This window comes from Lipophrys pholis, assembly GCF_963383615.2.
Source record: "Lipophrys pholis genome assembly, chromosome: 19".
Classification (NCBI taxonomy): domain Eukaryota; kingdom Metazoa; phylum Chordata; class Actinopteri; order Blenniiformes; family Blenniidae; genus Lipophrys; species Lipophrys pholis.
The window spans coordinates 4,720,481-4,737,053 of NC_137647.1; the positions used below are offsets into that span (position 1 = coordinate 4,720,481).

General features: G+C 44.9%; 1 protein-coding gene across 24 annotated transcripts in view; it reads left to right on the forward strand.

Annotated features, from left to right (window-relative positions):
• Positions 1-16,573, forward strand: part of nfixb (nuclear factor I/Xb) — a 178,599-nt gene that overhangs the window by 51,857 nt on the left and 110,169 nt on the right. For all 24 annotated transcript variants that reach the window (XR_013936312.1, XR_013936313.1, XM_080487815.1 and 21 more), the window contains one exon: positions 2,342-2,873. Coding sequence is in view for 22 of the 24 variants with exons in the window: in XM_080487815.1 (XP_080343941.1) it covers positions 2,342-2,873 (532 nt within the window). In the remaining 2 variants the exon portion in view is untranslated. The remainder of the gene's footprint in view (positions 1-2,341; positions 2,874-16,573) is intronic.

Below are 16,573 nucleotides of genomic sequence, written 5' to 3' on the forward strand. Positions count from 1 at the left end.
CCGACACCCCGTCCTTTATAAATTCTTGTAACGATTTCTGTATTTGTTGCCTCTAAATCATCATCTGTGTACGAGAGAGAGAGAGAGATGGAGAGATGGAGAGGGAGAGATGGAGAGAGAGAGAGAGAGAGGAGTGTGGCTGCCCTGGGTTTGTTTCTCCCTCTTTGTTTGCTGTGGTGAAAAACCCACGAGCAGCTGCCGGTTGGTGGGGTCTGGAGGGATTCTGAAGCTGTGTGTCCTCTCTCTGCCATCCTCTGCCAAGGTGGCATTATGCAAGCGAGGGAGCGGGGGTAGAACGAGGGGGGGGGGGGGGGGGGGGGTTCATGTGCGGGGAAGACGAAGCGGCGGCCATAGTAAAGATGGAGGCAGGCTAAGGGGCGTGTGTGTGTGTGTGTGTGTGTGTGGGGGGGGTGCGACTGGTGCAGGAGAAGACTCGCTCCCCCTGAACTTTGCCTCCCGTGTCACAGTGGAACTTGTCGATTTTGGCGAAATGCGCGACTTGTCGGACGAGGCTGCGCGCTCTCTTACGCTCCCACCTGCCCCCCCGTCTCTCTCTCTCTCTCTCTCTCTCTCTCTCTCTCTCTCTCTCTCCCATTGCCACTACTACCCCTCCCTCCTCCTCTCCCCTACCCTCTCCTCTTTCTCTTTTCCCTCCCTTTTCAGCTCTTGAAGCTAACGCATTGGCTGGGCTACAGGCGTCTCGTTGCCAAATAGGTGGGCCCTGCGCTGGCGCTGGCAGAGGCTCAAGCAATGGTTAGGGAAAGAACGCGGAGCGGACGAGAGACGGCGAGCGAGGAACTGAAAGAGAAAGGGAGAGAGAGAGTTGGAGAGAAAAGGGGGGAAAAAAGAAGCAGCACTCGGCTTTGCCAGCGGTCGTATGCGCTCGTCCAACATTGATTCGGCTCTCTCTTTTTTTTTCCTTTTTTTTTTTCCCTTTCCTCTCCCTATTCTGCGCTCTGCTCTCCCTGGCCCCCCCATCTGTGTGTGGTAGTGTGTGTGTGTGTGTGTGTGTGTGTGTGTTTGTGTGTCTTGCGCTGGGCCCAGGGATCAGAGGAGACACCACTACCAATTACACTTTGCCAAGGATTTTTTTTTTTTTTTTTTAAATCTTAACTGAGGTTCATTTTTAAATTTTTTTGGGGGGGGGAGCACAAAGGAGTGTTTATTCCATCCTTGTTGTTGAACTTCCTTTTTTTTTTTTTTTTTCTAATTTCTATTTTTATCTGACAAATATTTTTTTTTGTGCAAGTATTTTTCTTTTTTTTAAATGTATTTGTTTTTCCTGGCTGTAGTCCTTCACTAAAATCTTTTTTTTTTTTTTTTTTTTCGTTTAAACTTCAGCCCACTGTTTTAAGCAGCGATTTCTGCTGTTAGTTTTTTTTTTGTTAGTTTTTTTTTTTTTTAAATACAGACCCCCCCCCCCCCCCCCCCCCCTCTTTAAGTTTTTTTTTTTTTTCATCTGCTAATTCTCCACACCCTGCCAACCAAACCAGCACTTGCTTGCTTTACATTGGGGAGCGCGGGAGGGAAAAAAAAAAAAAAACTGGTGCAGGAGATTTTTTTTTCTCTTTTTCTTTTTTTTTTTTTTTTCACTTTAAACGCTGTGCCAAATTTATGATGAGAGTGCAAAATGGTAACTACCAGGCCGTCTGTCTTCCTCTAGCAGTGTGGTTTTCTGTGGTGATTTCTGTCTGCTTTCAGTTTGTTGTGGAAATGATGTGAGTCCGGTTGGAGCTCCCTTTTTTTGCATGGTTTTTTAAGCGCAGGGGACATAGGAAATGGTATGGCTGATCTTTTAGCGGCGCATTTCAACAGTGGTCTAGTGGCGGCAAAGCTTGGCGGCGGCGGTGGTGGTTGTGAGCGACCGGTGTGTGGCAACCCTGGCACAGGAGCGCTGTGGCGAGATCTGGGCTTTGTTGCCCAGAGATATGTAGTGAAGGTATTATGGTACAGCAGAATAACTTCTCTTTTCGCAGCAGAAAAAGCGGGAGCGCAACTTGGCTCAGTTTTTCCTTTTAATTTTGGATTTGAATTGATGCTTTTATTGCATTTTTCTTCTTTCTTTTTGCAGGTTTATTTTTCTTTTTCTAGCGTCTTGCATGTTTCAGTTTAGATCATTTTCACTGCTTTTATGCTGCATGCCTGCATGTTTATTTCTAATTTCACTAGAATGGTAGATTAAATTGTGCTTTATGAAATATTTGAATTTAATATAATTTAAATAATATTGAGTTACTTTTAATCACATTTTCATGATTTTGTTGAGCCTTGCTTGCTTTGTTTTTAAACGTTGTATTTTTCAGTTTCAACACCTGACGCCTCTGTCTCTTCCTCTCATCAGGATGAATTTCATCCCTTCATTGAGGCCCTCCTCCCCCATGTCCGTGCCTTCTCCTACACCTGGTTCAACCTGCAGGCCCGTAAGCGCAAGTACTTCAAGAAGCACGAAAAGAGGATGACCAAGGACGAGGAGCGCGCCGTGAAGGACGAGCTGCTGGGGGAGAAGCCCGAGATCAAGCAGAAGTGGGCCTCGCGCCTGCTGGCCAAGCTCCGCAAGGACATCCGGCCGGAGTTCCGCGAGGACTTTGTGCTCACCATCACGGGGAAGAAGCCGCCGTGCTGCGTGCTGTCCAACCCCGACCAGAAGGGCAAGATCCGCCGCATCGACTGCCTCCGCCAGGCCGACAAGGTGTGGCGGCTGGACCTGGTCATGGTCATCCTGTTTAAAGGCAGCCCCCTGGAGAGCACGGATGGCGAGCGGCTGGTCAAGTCGCCCCAGTGCTCCAACCACGGCCTGTGCGTCCAGCCGCACCACATTGGGGTGACGGTCAAGGAGCTGGATCTCTACCTGGCCTACTTCGTCCACACGCCAGGTATGTGACGCCTTTGCACTCTGACACCCCCCCCCCCCCCTCCCCCGCCCGCCATCATGTGGTCCCGTACACACACACACACACACACACACACACACACACACACACACACACACACACACACACACACACACACACACACACACACACACACGCGACTCTGATTAAACCCTGCCCCCAACTCCCACCACCGCCACCACTGTGTACCAAGCTGAGCCAATGCCAGTCATAAACCCAGTCAGGGCTGAGATAAGGACCCCGTCTTGACATTTAAAGGGACAGTCTGCGCAGCGTAATCCTTTAAAAAACAAAACAAAACAAAAAAAAAACTGTTTAACCGCTAGACGTTTCTATCTGGTTTAAAGAGATCCTGAGAATTTGACAGCCAGGCTTAAAACCTGTGTTTACCTAGAGATGTGTTTGCACTGGTACATTTGTTCAAGTATTTGTGTGCAAATTTGCCTAAATCCAAATGTGCATGTTTTCCGGTGCCATCTGTAAACAAAAGCGTCTGCAAACCTGTTTTATCTGCGTGTGCATGCGACGTGCATACGTGTGTGCGCACGAGTGTGCGTGTGTGCGAGAGGCAGTTTGTCATGTGCCGGTAATCCGTGTGTATGTTACGGGGAGATTGGTGTGTGTGTGTGTGTACGTATGTGTGTGTATGTATTTCCGTATATACGTGGGTTCTTTTGTGTGTGTGTGTGTGTGTGTGTGTGTGTGTGATTGTGTGTGTGTGTGTGTGTGTGTGTGTGTGTGTGTGTGTGTGTGTGTGTGTGTGTGTCTGGAGAGCACAGTGACAGCTGGCCCCGGTCCCAGGTAGTTTTTAGGAGACAGGGTGAGCCGGCCAGTCCACAGCCACACACACACACACACACACACACAGCCACACACACACACACACACACACACACACACACACACACACACGGGAACGCCGCTTCAAAACAACCGGAGCTGCTCGGCCTCGCCGCCTCGCAGCCGATCGCACGTCAATAGTTTGTGTTTACAGCAGCGAGATGTTTGTATTCTTTCCCATCCTCGCCACATGTGTTTCCTGCCGTGACCCCGGAGTTAAAATAGACGCGGTGAAAACATGTGAACGCGACGTGTCGACAAACCCACATGCATTCTTCTGTGAGGGCGGCGATCCGCACTGGGAAATACAATAGCCGAGCTCTTCACTTCGCTGGACTTAACCGTCACTTATTTTTACATTTTCTACACTCAGTTTCAGCAATGAAAATGCTTCTTTTTTTTTTAAACGGAAAAACAACAGTTAAATGTTTATGCTTAATTGATGTAAAATCTTAAAGGAGGAATTTGTTTTTAAGAGAATAAGAGATTAAATGTCAGTTTTTTATTGCTTTCAACAGACCTGAAAATCACATTAATTTTAATTTTGTTGACTTTTGTTATGTATTTAATTCTTTAATATTGTTTAAAACTTTTGACTTCTATATGCAAAGATTACAGATTCAGTTTATTATCAAAATAGGGATTCCAATTATCTAAATTTGTACTTTGTGTATCGAGGGATTTATGGCAAGCTTTAATTTATTGTCGTATTGTATTTTAACTGTCACTCAAATCAAGTGAAAACTTTTTAAATGTGCTATTTTTCTTCATCGTCTTCCCTCGATCAAGAATTTCTTTTTAACTGAAATTAATAATACATTAAACACCTTTAAGGGCTGGAATCAGAATTTTAGGCGACAAAAATAGTTGTTTTTCCTACATTATTTGTCCAATAGTTGTAGATCCAGTGATTATTTTTGAAAATATAAAAAAAAAAAATACTTTTAACATATTGAAAGTCGTACTGCAGATGAAGCCTCACGATGGATATGAATTAATTTCCCCAAAGGAAAACTTTCTCAACATTTATTTCATCAGAGAAGATAATGTTTTCAGTCTGTTACTCTGACTTGAGTCTTTTTTTATTGCGGCGTAATGAGCGACAGTGTCGTAAAGCCCTGCTATAAATGTTGTATCTACCAGCTTGTGAACTGGGAGTACAACTGCTTCTCATTTATCACCGCAAAGTTGAATTTTTATTTGCAATTTATAAAGTAACATAGCATTTGAGTCTTCGACGTTACGTTTCATTCCTTTTCCCACATGCGCAGCTAATTACTTTGTTTTTATGTGCCTGTTTGTGCCGGTTTCCTCATCCGAATTGTAGATTTTAGCCAATATATAGTTTGTGTCATTCGATCCAGCAGTGTCTCTCTGTCAGGTGAACACTCTTGTTCTCTGTCCCCTTCACTCCTTTTCATCCTTTTCTTCTTCCTCCTTCGCTGACTGGCATACAGTTACAGGGCCTTAATTCTTCCTCCTTGGCAGGGGAGGTGCGGCGCTCCCTCTGTGATGGAGCCCACCCCCCTCCCTGCCCACATGCCAGGATCCCTTTCAACCCCACTGTGTTAACTCTGCTTGAGTTCGCCGGGCCTCCGTGAGCGCCTCTTCCTGTTCCACAATGCGCCGCCGTTCCGATTAGCTCCCCTCGGAGGGAACATGCAGCGGACTGAAAACCAGCACCTTTTCCGTGCGTCTGCCGTAACGTTGCGGACGACTCTGACGCGCCTCTCCGCGTCGCTCTGCAGCGGCAATTTGAGCTACAATAGCTGGTCTGCTGGACCGGACCTCTCGGGCCAGACTGCACTCACCATGTGCCTCAATGAGCGTTGGACAGGCGCGACCCGCGACACCGGTTCAGTGCTATTCCTCTCCTTGGAGCGATTCTTGCTGGATTCTTCAGACTCTCTTCATATCAATGGAATCCTCGACTAAATGTTGCCTAGTACATCTTGCTTACTAACACAGGGGTGACGGACACAAGGCCCCTTGAGCCAAAATGGGGCCGCGAGAGGCTCCAATCCGGCCAAACCACCAAAGAAAATGTGCTATTTTTTTTAAACAAATCTCTTAAAGAGTAGCAGATGCAACGCTGAAACACACTAAGACTTGAAATGAGAGCTCACCGATGCTATCATGAAAGCTATCTACCTCATTGCTACCAAACTGGCCTCAAAGCCATGGGGTCAGGGTGAAGTTGTAAAAAACATGCATAATGCAACAGCTATAAGATGAGTTATTTAGCAACAGAAGGTTTAATTAAAAATGGCTTTATGTTGAGATTATAGTAACTGTTTGGTTTCCATCAATATATAGATACAAATATATATTTAAAGTTATTATTGCACTATTTTACCGATCCAGTTCATTTAAGATTAAATTAAGCTGCATGTGGGCCCTGGTGCCAGAGAGATCATCAGTGTTCACCTGTCAGGCATCGTAATATTACCTATATTTTTTAAGTGAAACGTCGTGTTTTGTGTTTATTTGCAAGGTGCAGGTCTGCCAAATCGGAGGTCTGACAGGTTTCCTCCTCGGCCTCCTTGCAGCATCTTGTACAAAAATAACGTGGAACAGAGGCGATGTTGGCGAAAATAAAGAAAAACAGGGGGGGGTGGGGGGGGGGGGGGGGGGGGGGGGTTAGGCAGAGTTTACAGAGGACAGACAGACAGTGGCTCCATTCTAACCTTTGGGGGTGGCAGCATTACAGTTTTATTCTTAGCTCCCCTCCACCTCCCTCCCTTCCCACTCCCATTCCAGGGTGTCTGTGTCTTTTGCGGAAGCTATCAGTTGCCAGAGCCCTGATGATTGGACCACAGCCGTGTCTGCCTCCCCGACCCTGCGGTGTTTGGAGCTCTAGTTCGTCCCCGCTGATGTCACTGTCGCCAGCTGCTGAGAGTTGGGGGTGGGTGGATGAAGGGTGGTGGTGAAGGTGGTGGAAGTAAGGGGGGGGGGGGGGTTCTGCTTTCAAGCAGCGTGATTGACAGAACAGGAGATACACCCCTCCACCCCTCCACCCCCCACCCCCCCCATCGCCGACTCTTGTTTCTATGTCCCTGCAGTACAGTATGTGTCCCTGCTTTTGTCCAATTATAGTCTTCGGCCCCTTTCCGGGCGGGGCGGCGAGCAGAGCCGGGGCAGATCAAAGCGGCGGCGCTCTGGTCGTGTCTGCACTCCTGCGCTGCAGCTGCAGAGCAACGTCCCAACAAAACAGAAAAAAAATAACGTTTCGTCCTGACAACTACCTGGCTCCACACACACACACACACACACACACACACACACACACACACACACACACACACACACACACAGCGTGATATAATCGTCTCGGATCGACCAGAGCCGACCCCAGAAGTGCTTCACTTTCCTTCACGTCTGATGATAACAATAATGATTCGGGGATGTGGAGGAAGTGAAGGAGGGTATCTGAGCTCATCTTTGATCACACTGTCTTTCCAAATCAAATTCCACTTCACCGGCTGGCTCGCCAATCAAGGGGGAGAGAACCCCCACCTCCCCAGCCCTGGGTCATTGTTTTTCAGAGCGAAGTGTTCCACATTTGTCGGTCTGACGAAGCCGTACTGTTCCAGCATTAGTCATGTTCGGAGCTCGGCTTCATGCGGCTTTCATTACTCTTATGACAAAAAGATGTTCCGGCGAGCGCAGGCCTCGCTATCTTTCCTCTCGTCCTCTCCGAGCTGGAGACAGACGGGACGAGAGGAAAGAGGTTCGGCCCGGGCCGGGCCCGAAAGCCAAACTGCGTTGTGTCTTGTCTGCGTGTTTGTGCCAGACAGCGGCGGATCCCCGCGGCGTGGCGGTGTGACGACCGACACCAAGATGTTCATTCACCCGTCAATGTGTCTTTGTACGTGGTTACAAACGGCCGGGAGAATATCTTTTTAATAGAGACAAACAAAGAGAGGGGAGCGGGACTTGGAGGACGGACAGCCAGACTGAGAGACTTAACGCCTTCACGTCACGCTAATCCATCAAACACATCTTATCTGCTTTGCCCAATATCCTCGGCTTCAAAAGGAGGTAACGCTATCAGATGCAGTTACATAATGAAGGAGAGAACCAAACAGGACAGAGTGGGATTCGGATTTATATTTGGGGGGAGGCACAGTGCAATGTGCATTAAAACCCCTCTACATGTCGGACACTGACGGGAAACAAAAAAAGAGTCGTGATAAAAACAGGAAGAAGAAAGAAAAAACCCCGGGTTCTTTCCCCGTTCCTTTCTGGACGCAGAGCAGAATCGTGCTGCTGTGTTCTGGCAGCGCTCCGTAACCCGGGATCAGGCTGAAAGAAGAGAGCGGCGGCGCCCGGGGAGCCGCATTCAAGACGCCCTCGACGGAATCTTCCCCGCGCTCCGTTTGAATTAACGATAAACTTTGAGTTCACGGACGACGGCGGCGGTCGGCGGTTTTCTTTTTTGGAGCGCGGTGTGTGTAGTGTGAGGAAATCACTGGTAAACAGATTTTTCCAGAATGATCAAGCGTTTAGAAAAAGGTTGCGGATGGCCGAGGGTCCCGACGCTCTGACCTCCTTTAAACATCGCACAAGTTTTTTTTTGTTGTTGTTTTTTTTCCCTCCACCACTGCTGAGCGGCTCGGCGGGCTTGGTACGGGGCCAGCCCGCCCCGTATTCACCGTAATTATCCAGTTTAGTGAATAATACAGAAAAAAGATACACAAAAGAGCGAGTGTGTGATTGAATTAGGTCTAATTTTGAAACGAAGGTCAGGTCTTAGCTTTACAAATAGAAAAATCCACCGTAGCACAAAGTGCTCATTGTGGGCACCACGGAGTAGCTTTATTTCCCAATTTCACTGTACAGCGATTTTTAATTATTTGTGTAATTAAGGTTAATAAATAAATCTTATGGTGCCTCTTTAAGCAGCTCACTGTTTTATACTGTCATTTAACAAACAGATTTATTTAATTCTCAAGGAATTAAATTAATATGATTGAGTTTAGTGAACGAATGCAATTAAAAAAAATGAAGTTATTTGTGATTTTTTTTTTTTTGTGATTTTTTTTTATTTTTATTATTTTCAGGAGGGTTTTTGTTTCAGCTCTGTATTTCCAGCGTGTCATCCTCCGCCAAGCCTGAAATGTGTCCGTCCGGCTGAAAACAGGAGGGTTTGGCCCTCCAAGGGGCAAAGAGCAGGACGAGGGGTGAAGAGAAGGAGGGGGAGAATGAAGAGAGGAAGAGAGAAGCTTCTTTTCTGGGCCATTTCTCAGCAGCCAGATTCTGATCAGTCCACCTCGTGACTTGTTCCCTCGGTCCAGTGGAGCAGAGCCCGCCCTGTAATCGGGACGGCTCTTTTCCATAAAGGAGAAAACGCTTCCAGTCTCTTTTATGGCTTTTAAAAACATATATATATATTTATATAAAAAAACACTAATTACATGCAAATGACTTAAAATCTTCTCTTTATTTTATTTTATTTATTTATTTACTTTTATATCCTCATTTAATGGTAATAACCGTCAGCCACCGCCGCCGTTCGGATGATATTGAGCGCTGATATAAAGTAAAAAGAAAAGCGTAGAATACAGATAATGCAAAATGCCAGGCTGAAAACAAAGAGAGAGGGAGGGCAGATATTCAGGCTAGTGGGGCTGGTTGGCAGCGTTTGGCACCCGAAGCCGCCGCTCTGTTTAGGAGGTGCCAGCTTTTCAAACCGACACAGGGCTCCCCTGCCAACTTCTCTCCTTCTGATCCTTTTCTTTCTCCCTCATTTTAACATTTTCCCCCCATATCCTTGTTCTTCGCTTAACTCTTCGTCCCCCTGAACCACCGGCACCGGCACCACCTCGCCCATGGATGCTCTCTCACTGCGGGGGTTGGCAGATTTAAGAAAAAAAATAAAGAATAAAAAATGGCCGAGCTGCAGGAACATTTAAACTTGGTCGCGTTGAATAAAATGGATATCGTGTTACAGCGTTTTATTTTTCTCTTTTCCTTCCTCCAAAAATGTTTTCCACTCTTTTTTTTTTTTTTTTCTTCTTCTTTTTTCTCCAAGCAGAGCAAATATTGTTACTCGCTGTGATGGTGCTTCTCTGGATCCAGGTCCAAAACAAAATGGAGGATAAAACGCGGCTCCTCTCCAATCAGAGCTGAGAACGATTCCACATGTTGGGGGGTGGGGGGTGGGTGGTGGGCGAGAAAAAAAAGAAATGTTATTGGCAAATTTACAATTCTGAATGATTCTTTTTTTTTTTCCTATATTTTTGCCCTTTTTTTTTTTTGGTGCATATTTTCGATCCTGGCAGGCAGAGCAGGAAATTAGTAGTCAGGATTAAAGCGCTGATGGATTTAGAGGGAATGGAGAACATGCAGCAGGGATTGTGGACGGACGGAGAACGCGGCGGTCTTTCTCCGGATGTGGGAACGTGGCGATCGTGAGTGATGGGGGGGGGGGGGTGGATCGTTAAACGCCGGGGGTGGTGGTGGTGGTGGGGGAGTGGAATTACTCAATAATGATCAGAAAATTAGAGCCATTATTAAGGGAGAGTAAACAGGCCCCTCTACGTGTGAAAGGCCCCCATTCAGCCCGGACCAGGAGCAGGACTCCTTTTCTTCCTTTTCATGGATCCACCCACGGCCTTGAGAGCCCCGCTTTTGTTCCCTGAAATAACAGAGTGATTATATGGGGGTCACCGAGGTGGGGGTCCCGTTCTCTGTGCGGAGCACAGTATGGCATAAAGCTGCTGACTGTGACATACATCTCCTTTTACAACGCCGCAAATCCTTCACACCCGGAAATAGATCAAATGTGGCTCAAAGATAACCAGTCAAACGTTGACATTTAACCCTCTGTACGCCACAAAGTGATATATTGGATGTCAAGTCCCCCCAAACTGAGTCTGATTGTCTCTATTTATTTATTTATTCCTCTAAGTCAACTGAGTCTCTCTTCAATGATTTGCTGGGGTACATAATGAACAACCAAAAGAAGGTTCTACTACAATCTACGAGGACGACTGATGTTGATAATCATCCTTCCAGATCGTTCCCTGCATCTTTAACTTGGCACAAGTTCCCTTCGCAGCATTTGAACCTCGACCTTTCCAGTCACGAGGTCTGAGCTCTAGATCTCGCTCTTCTGACGTCTCTAAAGTCGGCGTAAACCCTCGCGTTGATTTTCCATTCGGGAAAAAATCTGTTGGAGAAGTGTTCAAGTGATTGAAGCCTCACATATTTCACCATTCAGAGAAACGTTCCTCTCGCTGGGATACATTTCTCAGAGAGGTTCTACCATCCTTTCGAGGATTTTTCATATTTTCGGGGGAAAAGCATCAATCTCGGAGGTGCTTTGTGAATTCAAAAGGCCTGGAACGATGCGAAAAGGGCTAAATTCAAAATATCAGTTTGGAAGCCACAGGAAGTTACCAGAGTTACCAGAAGCTACAGGAAACATTCTCGTGCTTGTTAAAGAATCGGATATATTGGACGAGTACAGTTGAAGTGGACTTTGAAGAAGTTGGAATAATGGCGGCCAAAAAGGAAAGTTTGGGATAAGGAAATCAGCACTAAAAATATATACTAAAAACATAAGATTTAGACCTTGTAGAGACATTATTTCCTCAAGCATTTGTCCAAAAACACAAGTATCCAGTTGCAGTTTGAATGTATATTTAGTTGCCACGTCTCCTAACATCATCGTCAAGCCGTCAGTGATTGGAAGTCGTAAAGACAAAACTCCGACTCCGTGGATTCTTTGTTCAGTCTTTCAAATAAAACCGTGCCGAATCAACGAAATACAAAGACCCCGCGAGTTAGTTCTGGCCGGGACGTTTCACACCAGACAAGAAAAACAATGTTCTGCAAACCAGGAGTGACATTTGTCTTTTCTTGAATCAATGAGACGAGGAACCTTTTATAGACCTTTAGACATCTGACAACTATTGTCCGATAATCCCGGCTCATGAGGACATCTGCACTGAAGCTTCTCATAACGCAGGATTGTGGCAGGGCCCACATAATGTCTACAACAATTACTACTGAAAATGATACTCATCTCAACATGAAGCCAATTTTACTTTTGGTGGAAAATACAGTGGAACATCCCTACCCAAAAAAACTTCTCCGATAGCTGTTGCATTGTGGGTGTTTTTATATAAACTCACCCTGACAGCGGGGCTTTGAGGCTCGTTTTGGAGGATTGGAGCCTCTTTGGAGGTCAACAAAGTTCAAATTATTAGGTTATGTTTGTGTACGATAAGCAACCCTAAGATGTGAAGTCTATTTTATCGTTCGTGCACAAGGCACGAATGAGTTGCCGATTTGCGAATTCCCCCGTGGGGACAATAAAGTGCATCGTGTCGCATCCAATTCCTTCTGGCTGAACAATGTTCACAGGTTCTGGAGCAGCTCTTGCTGTGAGGCAGACCGTGGATTTCAGGGAAAAACTGCTTGTTGTACAAGAGTCAAGGTTCTTCGCCGATTTACCAGAAAGAGATGACATTTGGCTCCGATATGTTCGGCTGACATCAACGAGTAAAAGTTTATACTTTTTTTTTTTCTTTTTTTTCCTTGCTTGAAACTATTCATGTCTTCAATTTCCAAAGTGTTAGAAGAGATGAAGGAAATCGGTAACTTTTGCCGACTCGTAAATAGGTTATTTTTTTAAAGTTTTTAACACTTGGTTTGTTGTCTTTGCACCATTTCCAGTTAAATATTGGATTTATTTAAGTGATTTTCACACCACTGCTTTCTGTTTTTATTTACGTTTCGCACAGTCTTGCAGCTGCTCTCAATATTACGGTCGTATTTGTTTTTTATTTTTTATTTTTTTTTATTCGCTTTTACTCTTGATTTAGCTTTTCTCGCTTCTTCCCCCTCGTGCATTAAAAAATAATCAAAAAATCCTTGTGTAATTAACTCTCCGATGTGTTTCAATAAGCCAGTGTCGAGAGTTCAGCAGTTCTGGCAGCGAGGTTTAAAGTGCTTCCTTGCGTTTGGACGTGCACCTGGGCGTCTCTCCTCTCCTCCCCGTTATCGTCACTTTAAAAAAAAAAAACAACAACCAAAAAAGACGTCGGTTTCTTCCTCCGACTCCTTCATCCGTCGAGTCGACAGTCAGGGGAATGTGGGCGTAAAGCGGGCGCTAATGCGCCGGCTTCCACGTTTGTCGGTGCAAATGTTCTAATTAACAGGGAAATGAGTAGATAAATAAATAAATGAATGCGCTCGCCTCGCCTCGCCTCTGAGCAGCTGAACGGTGAGCGTGGCGCTCAGATGGGGACGGAGTGAAGAAGAGAGGGATTTACACTTTGAACAAGTTGTGAGAGGGAATGAAGAGGCTGTGTTCTCTTTTTAACGTCGCTTACAGACACGTCTGCTCTCAGATTTCGATGATTTTATATTACAGCATGTTGTTTGTGGCTGTTTTGAGGTTTATATTACTGTAGAATTATAGACTCTATAGAATTTACTATCACTAATGCTCAGTATCTCTGTGAAGTGTAATGTGACTGTACATTCACTGTCGTCATTGAGGCAGTACTATTCCATAGAGGTTACTGTTACTACATATCTTGATCTCATCAGACTCAAATATCACAGTAGAATGTTTCCGTTATTGCAGAACTTAATGTTACTACAAAAAAATAATATAAGATACACATTGCTATTAACTATAAACTTTACAACTAATATAGATGTTCTTTCTCTGAAAACAGTTTATGTAATACTAAAGACGTTAAAAGTGAAGACTTTGCTACGACTAAAGACTTTGCTAAGACTAAATACTTTGCTAAGACTAAAGACGTTGCTAAGACTAAATACTTCAGTATGTCTAAAGACTTTAAGAGTTTAGACTTTGCTAAGACCAAAAAAAAACTTCTGACTACACTTTGCTAAGACTAAAGACTTTGCTAAGACTAAATACAACTAAGACTAAATACTTTGCTACGACTAAAGACTACTACAACTAAAGATGTCACTACGACTTAAGACTTTACTAAGACTAAATGCTTTACTAAGACTAAAGACTGCGCTGATGAAATACTTTACGAAGACTAGAAACTTTACTAAGACTAAAGACTACTACAGTGATATTACTGTCTATCTACTTGTCTATTGCTGGATAATTCAATGATGAGCAACTGATGAAAACAACTTCTGCACCTGCCATTGGAAAATGTTTTTCCCCGACAAGCCTCTTACCTCTTATCTTACTCTCATATTTGCATGACAGTCCTCCTCCATCCTTCTTCTGAAGTCATTCTCCGGGGCAAATGCTGGAGTGCAGCTCTTAGCTCCTGTTCGGAAAAGAAAAAAACAAACATTAAAAGCACCATCACCTGACAAGTTTACTCACTTCCTCCTCCGTCTGTTTGCTTTTTATTTTGACGGCCGGCTCGGTTTCAGAGGCATCATTTTTGGATGGTTAACGTTCTCATTATACCCGTCAACTGTCAGCGCTCAACTCTCTCGTCTGTAATTTCAGACTCATTTGAATTCTTACTGGCAGCTTCGACGCATAAATTTCTTAAAAAAAAAAAGCGAAAACAACACAGTTATTTTATTTTTTTTGTCCCCTCTCGTTCTCTCCCTACTGAGCAATAAAATATGGAAAAGATTAGAGAGAAAGGAAGGCCTGAAATTGCGTTCTTTGTTTGGATTTATTTATCAGATAAACACATGTCCAGCATTGTATTTCAGTTTTGAACATTTATAATCCTTGACCCTTGTTTTTTTTTTTTAAATGGAGAAGTTTAAAAACACCCTTACTTGCAGGCTTCAAATGACTTTCCACTGTCAAAATTAACAACTTCAAATCTGGCCCACTTCAAGTGTTAAGTGGATGAAGTTTAATTTGCATGAACACGTCAGGTAAGAAATTTGATTATACCGTGACTGAGAAGAGTAATCAGAAAATCCTCGAGCAGTTCCTCGAGGACTTTTTTAGTTTTTTTTACAAGGATCGAGGTAAACTGCTGTTTTAAAAGGGGGGATTCCTTCAGTTAACAGTTCTGCGAAACGACAACAGCGCTGCGCCAGCTTTCGATAGTGCTCATGCTAATAGCGGGGGGGAGTTTGCATGTTCTCCACACGTGTGCACATGGGTTTGCCACAGAAAACGCTCCATTTACTTGTAAATGGTGAAAATACATCTTTTCGACTTGGTGTAAAACGCAGCTTTTCTGAGTTGCTGCTCCTGCGCACAGCCGTACTAAATAGTTCTTCTGCACATGCTCAGTAGCTAGACATTAACAACAACCTCCGCCGTGTCAGGACTCTTAGTCCATGTTCTCCTGGAACTTGGTCGTTCTATAGTTGACCGTCAGTCTGTTTACTCACATTGTTTGTTGCGTATTGTTCTCTACGTGTGTGTGGTTTAATTACAAAATCAAAACGTCCCCTCCAGCTAGTAGCCCTACATGCTAGCTGCATCGTTTTCTGTGCTTGTTCTGTTTTCAGAAGGGGGGTGGGGGGGGGGTGGGGGGGGGGTGTTTATTGCCAACAGTCGACTCAGTGAGCTTCTGTGCAGCTCTTGACCTTCTTTCAACTCCATTCATAAGCATAGTAACAAGTTTAAGGATTTCTAACGACATTACTTGTTTTGTGATAGCGGTTAGCACTTGCTAAAGCAACACCGCTAACACACAAATGAACGATAGAACAACTGCCAAAACAACAAACCAGATTTTTATTTTGTTGTATCGTTTTATTTTGACGTTCCTTGAACGGATTCGAGAAATGAGCTGATGTAGCGAAATCCTTTGAAATCCTCCTCATGAACTGCTCTCTCATGTCTGCATTGGACAGATGTCCAGAAAGCCAGATGAATCCGGGTTGCCATGGCCACGTTGCTTTTTTTTTTTTTTTTTTTTTTTCCTCTCCTCCCTCTATCCCCCCTCCTCCTCCTCCTCCTCCTCCTCCTCCTCCTCCTCCTCTCGGCGCACCTTTTCTGGGCGATATCCAAGGAGTGTCAGCGACTGGCCTGGTTGGCACGGCGAGAGGCCGTGCAGCGCCGGGCTGTTTCCGCCGCTCTCTGTGTGGGCAACCAGAGCACAAAGCTCTGCCAGAGGAATCTACTCAGATCACTTTCACTCTATAGAGGGCATCCCCCACACTCATGCACATGGATGAGATACCTATACAGTGAAGCAGCAGCGTGGGGTGGTGGTGGTGGTGGGGGGGGGGCTGACATCCACCAGCCCAGGTAGCTGCAGCCCTGTGTCAACATCACCACTCGGAGTCAAAGGAATAATTTGTATTCCCCCTCGAGAACGAAGGATATTAGATTTTCTTTCGTGATATACTATTTCGAGATATATTAAACACTCGTCATTGGACGTGGACCAAGTGAGACATATAAAAATGTCACTGTAATTTTAGAGCCGTAATGGTATTCACACGTTTTGTTTCGGCTTAGCTCGGCCGGGGGGGGGGGGGCTTCACTTTATAAAGCCCTAAGAAGCCATAAGAAGCGGTTTGAGATGGCAGCTCAGATACTGTATAATTAGAGAAGCAGTAGCGAGCCTGTGATACGGTTTGAAACACTCAAGTTTGACAAATAATGTATATTTCAGACACCTATTCACAACAGAACTCCACAACAGAAGCCCAAATCACTACTTCTGAGTCAGTAATGGGCTTTAATAGAATCCTACAGTGAGGAATTTCCATATTATCCTCCCTGATCTCTTTGTGTCACTCCAAAATTGCATGTGGAGTATTTACTGGCATATATGATATGGATAAGTTGCATTGAACGCAGCCTTGTTTCTGTCATCAAATCAACCCGCAAAAGCAAAGATCACTTAATTAAGACTTTAATGACAGCAGTTCTCCTCATTGAGCTTTCAGTGGAAGAAATC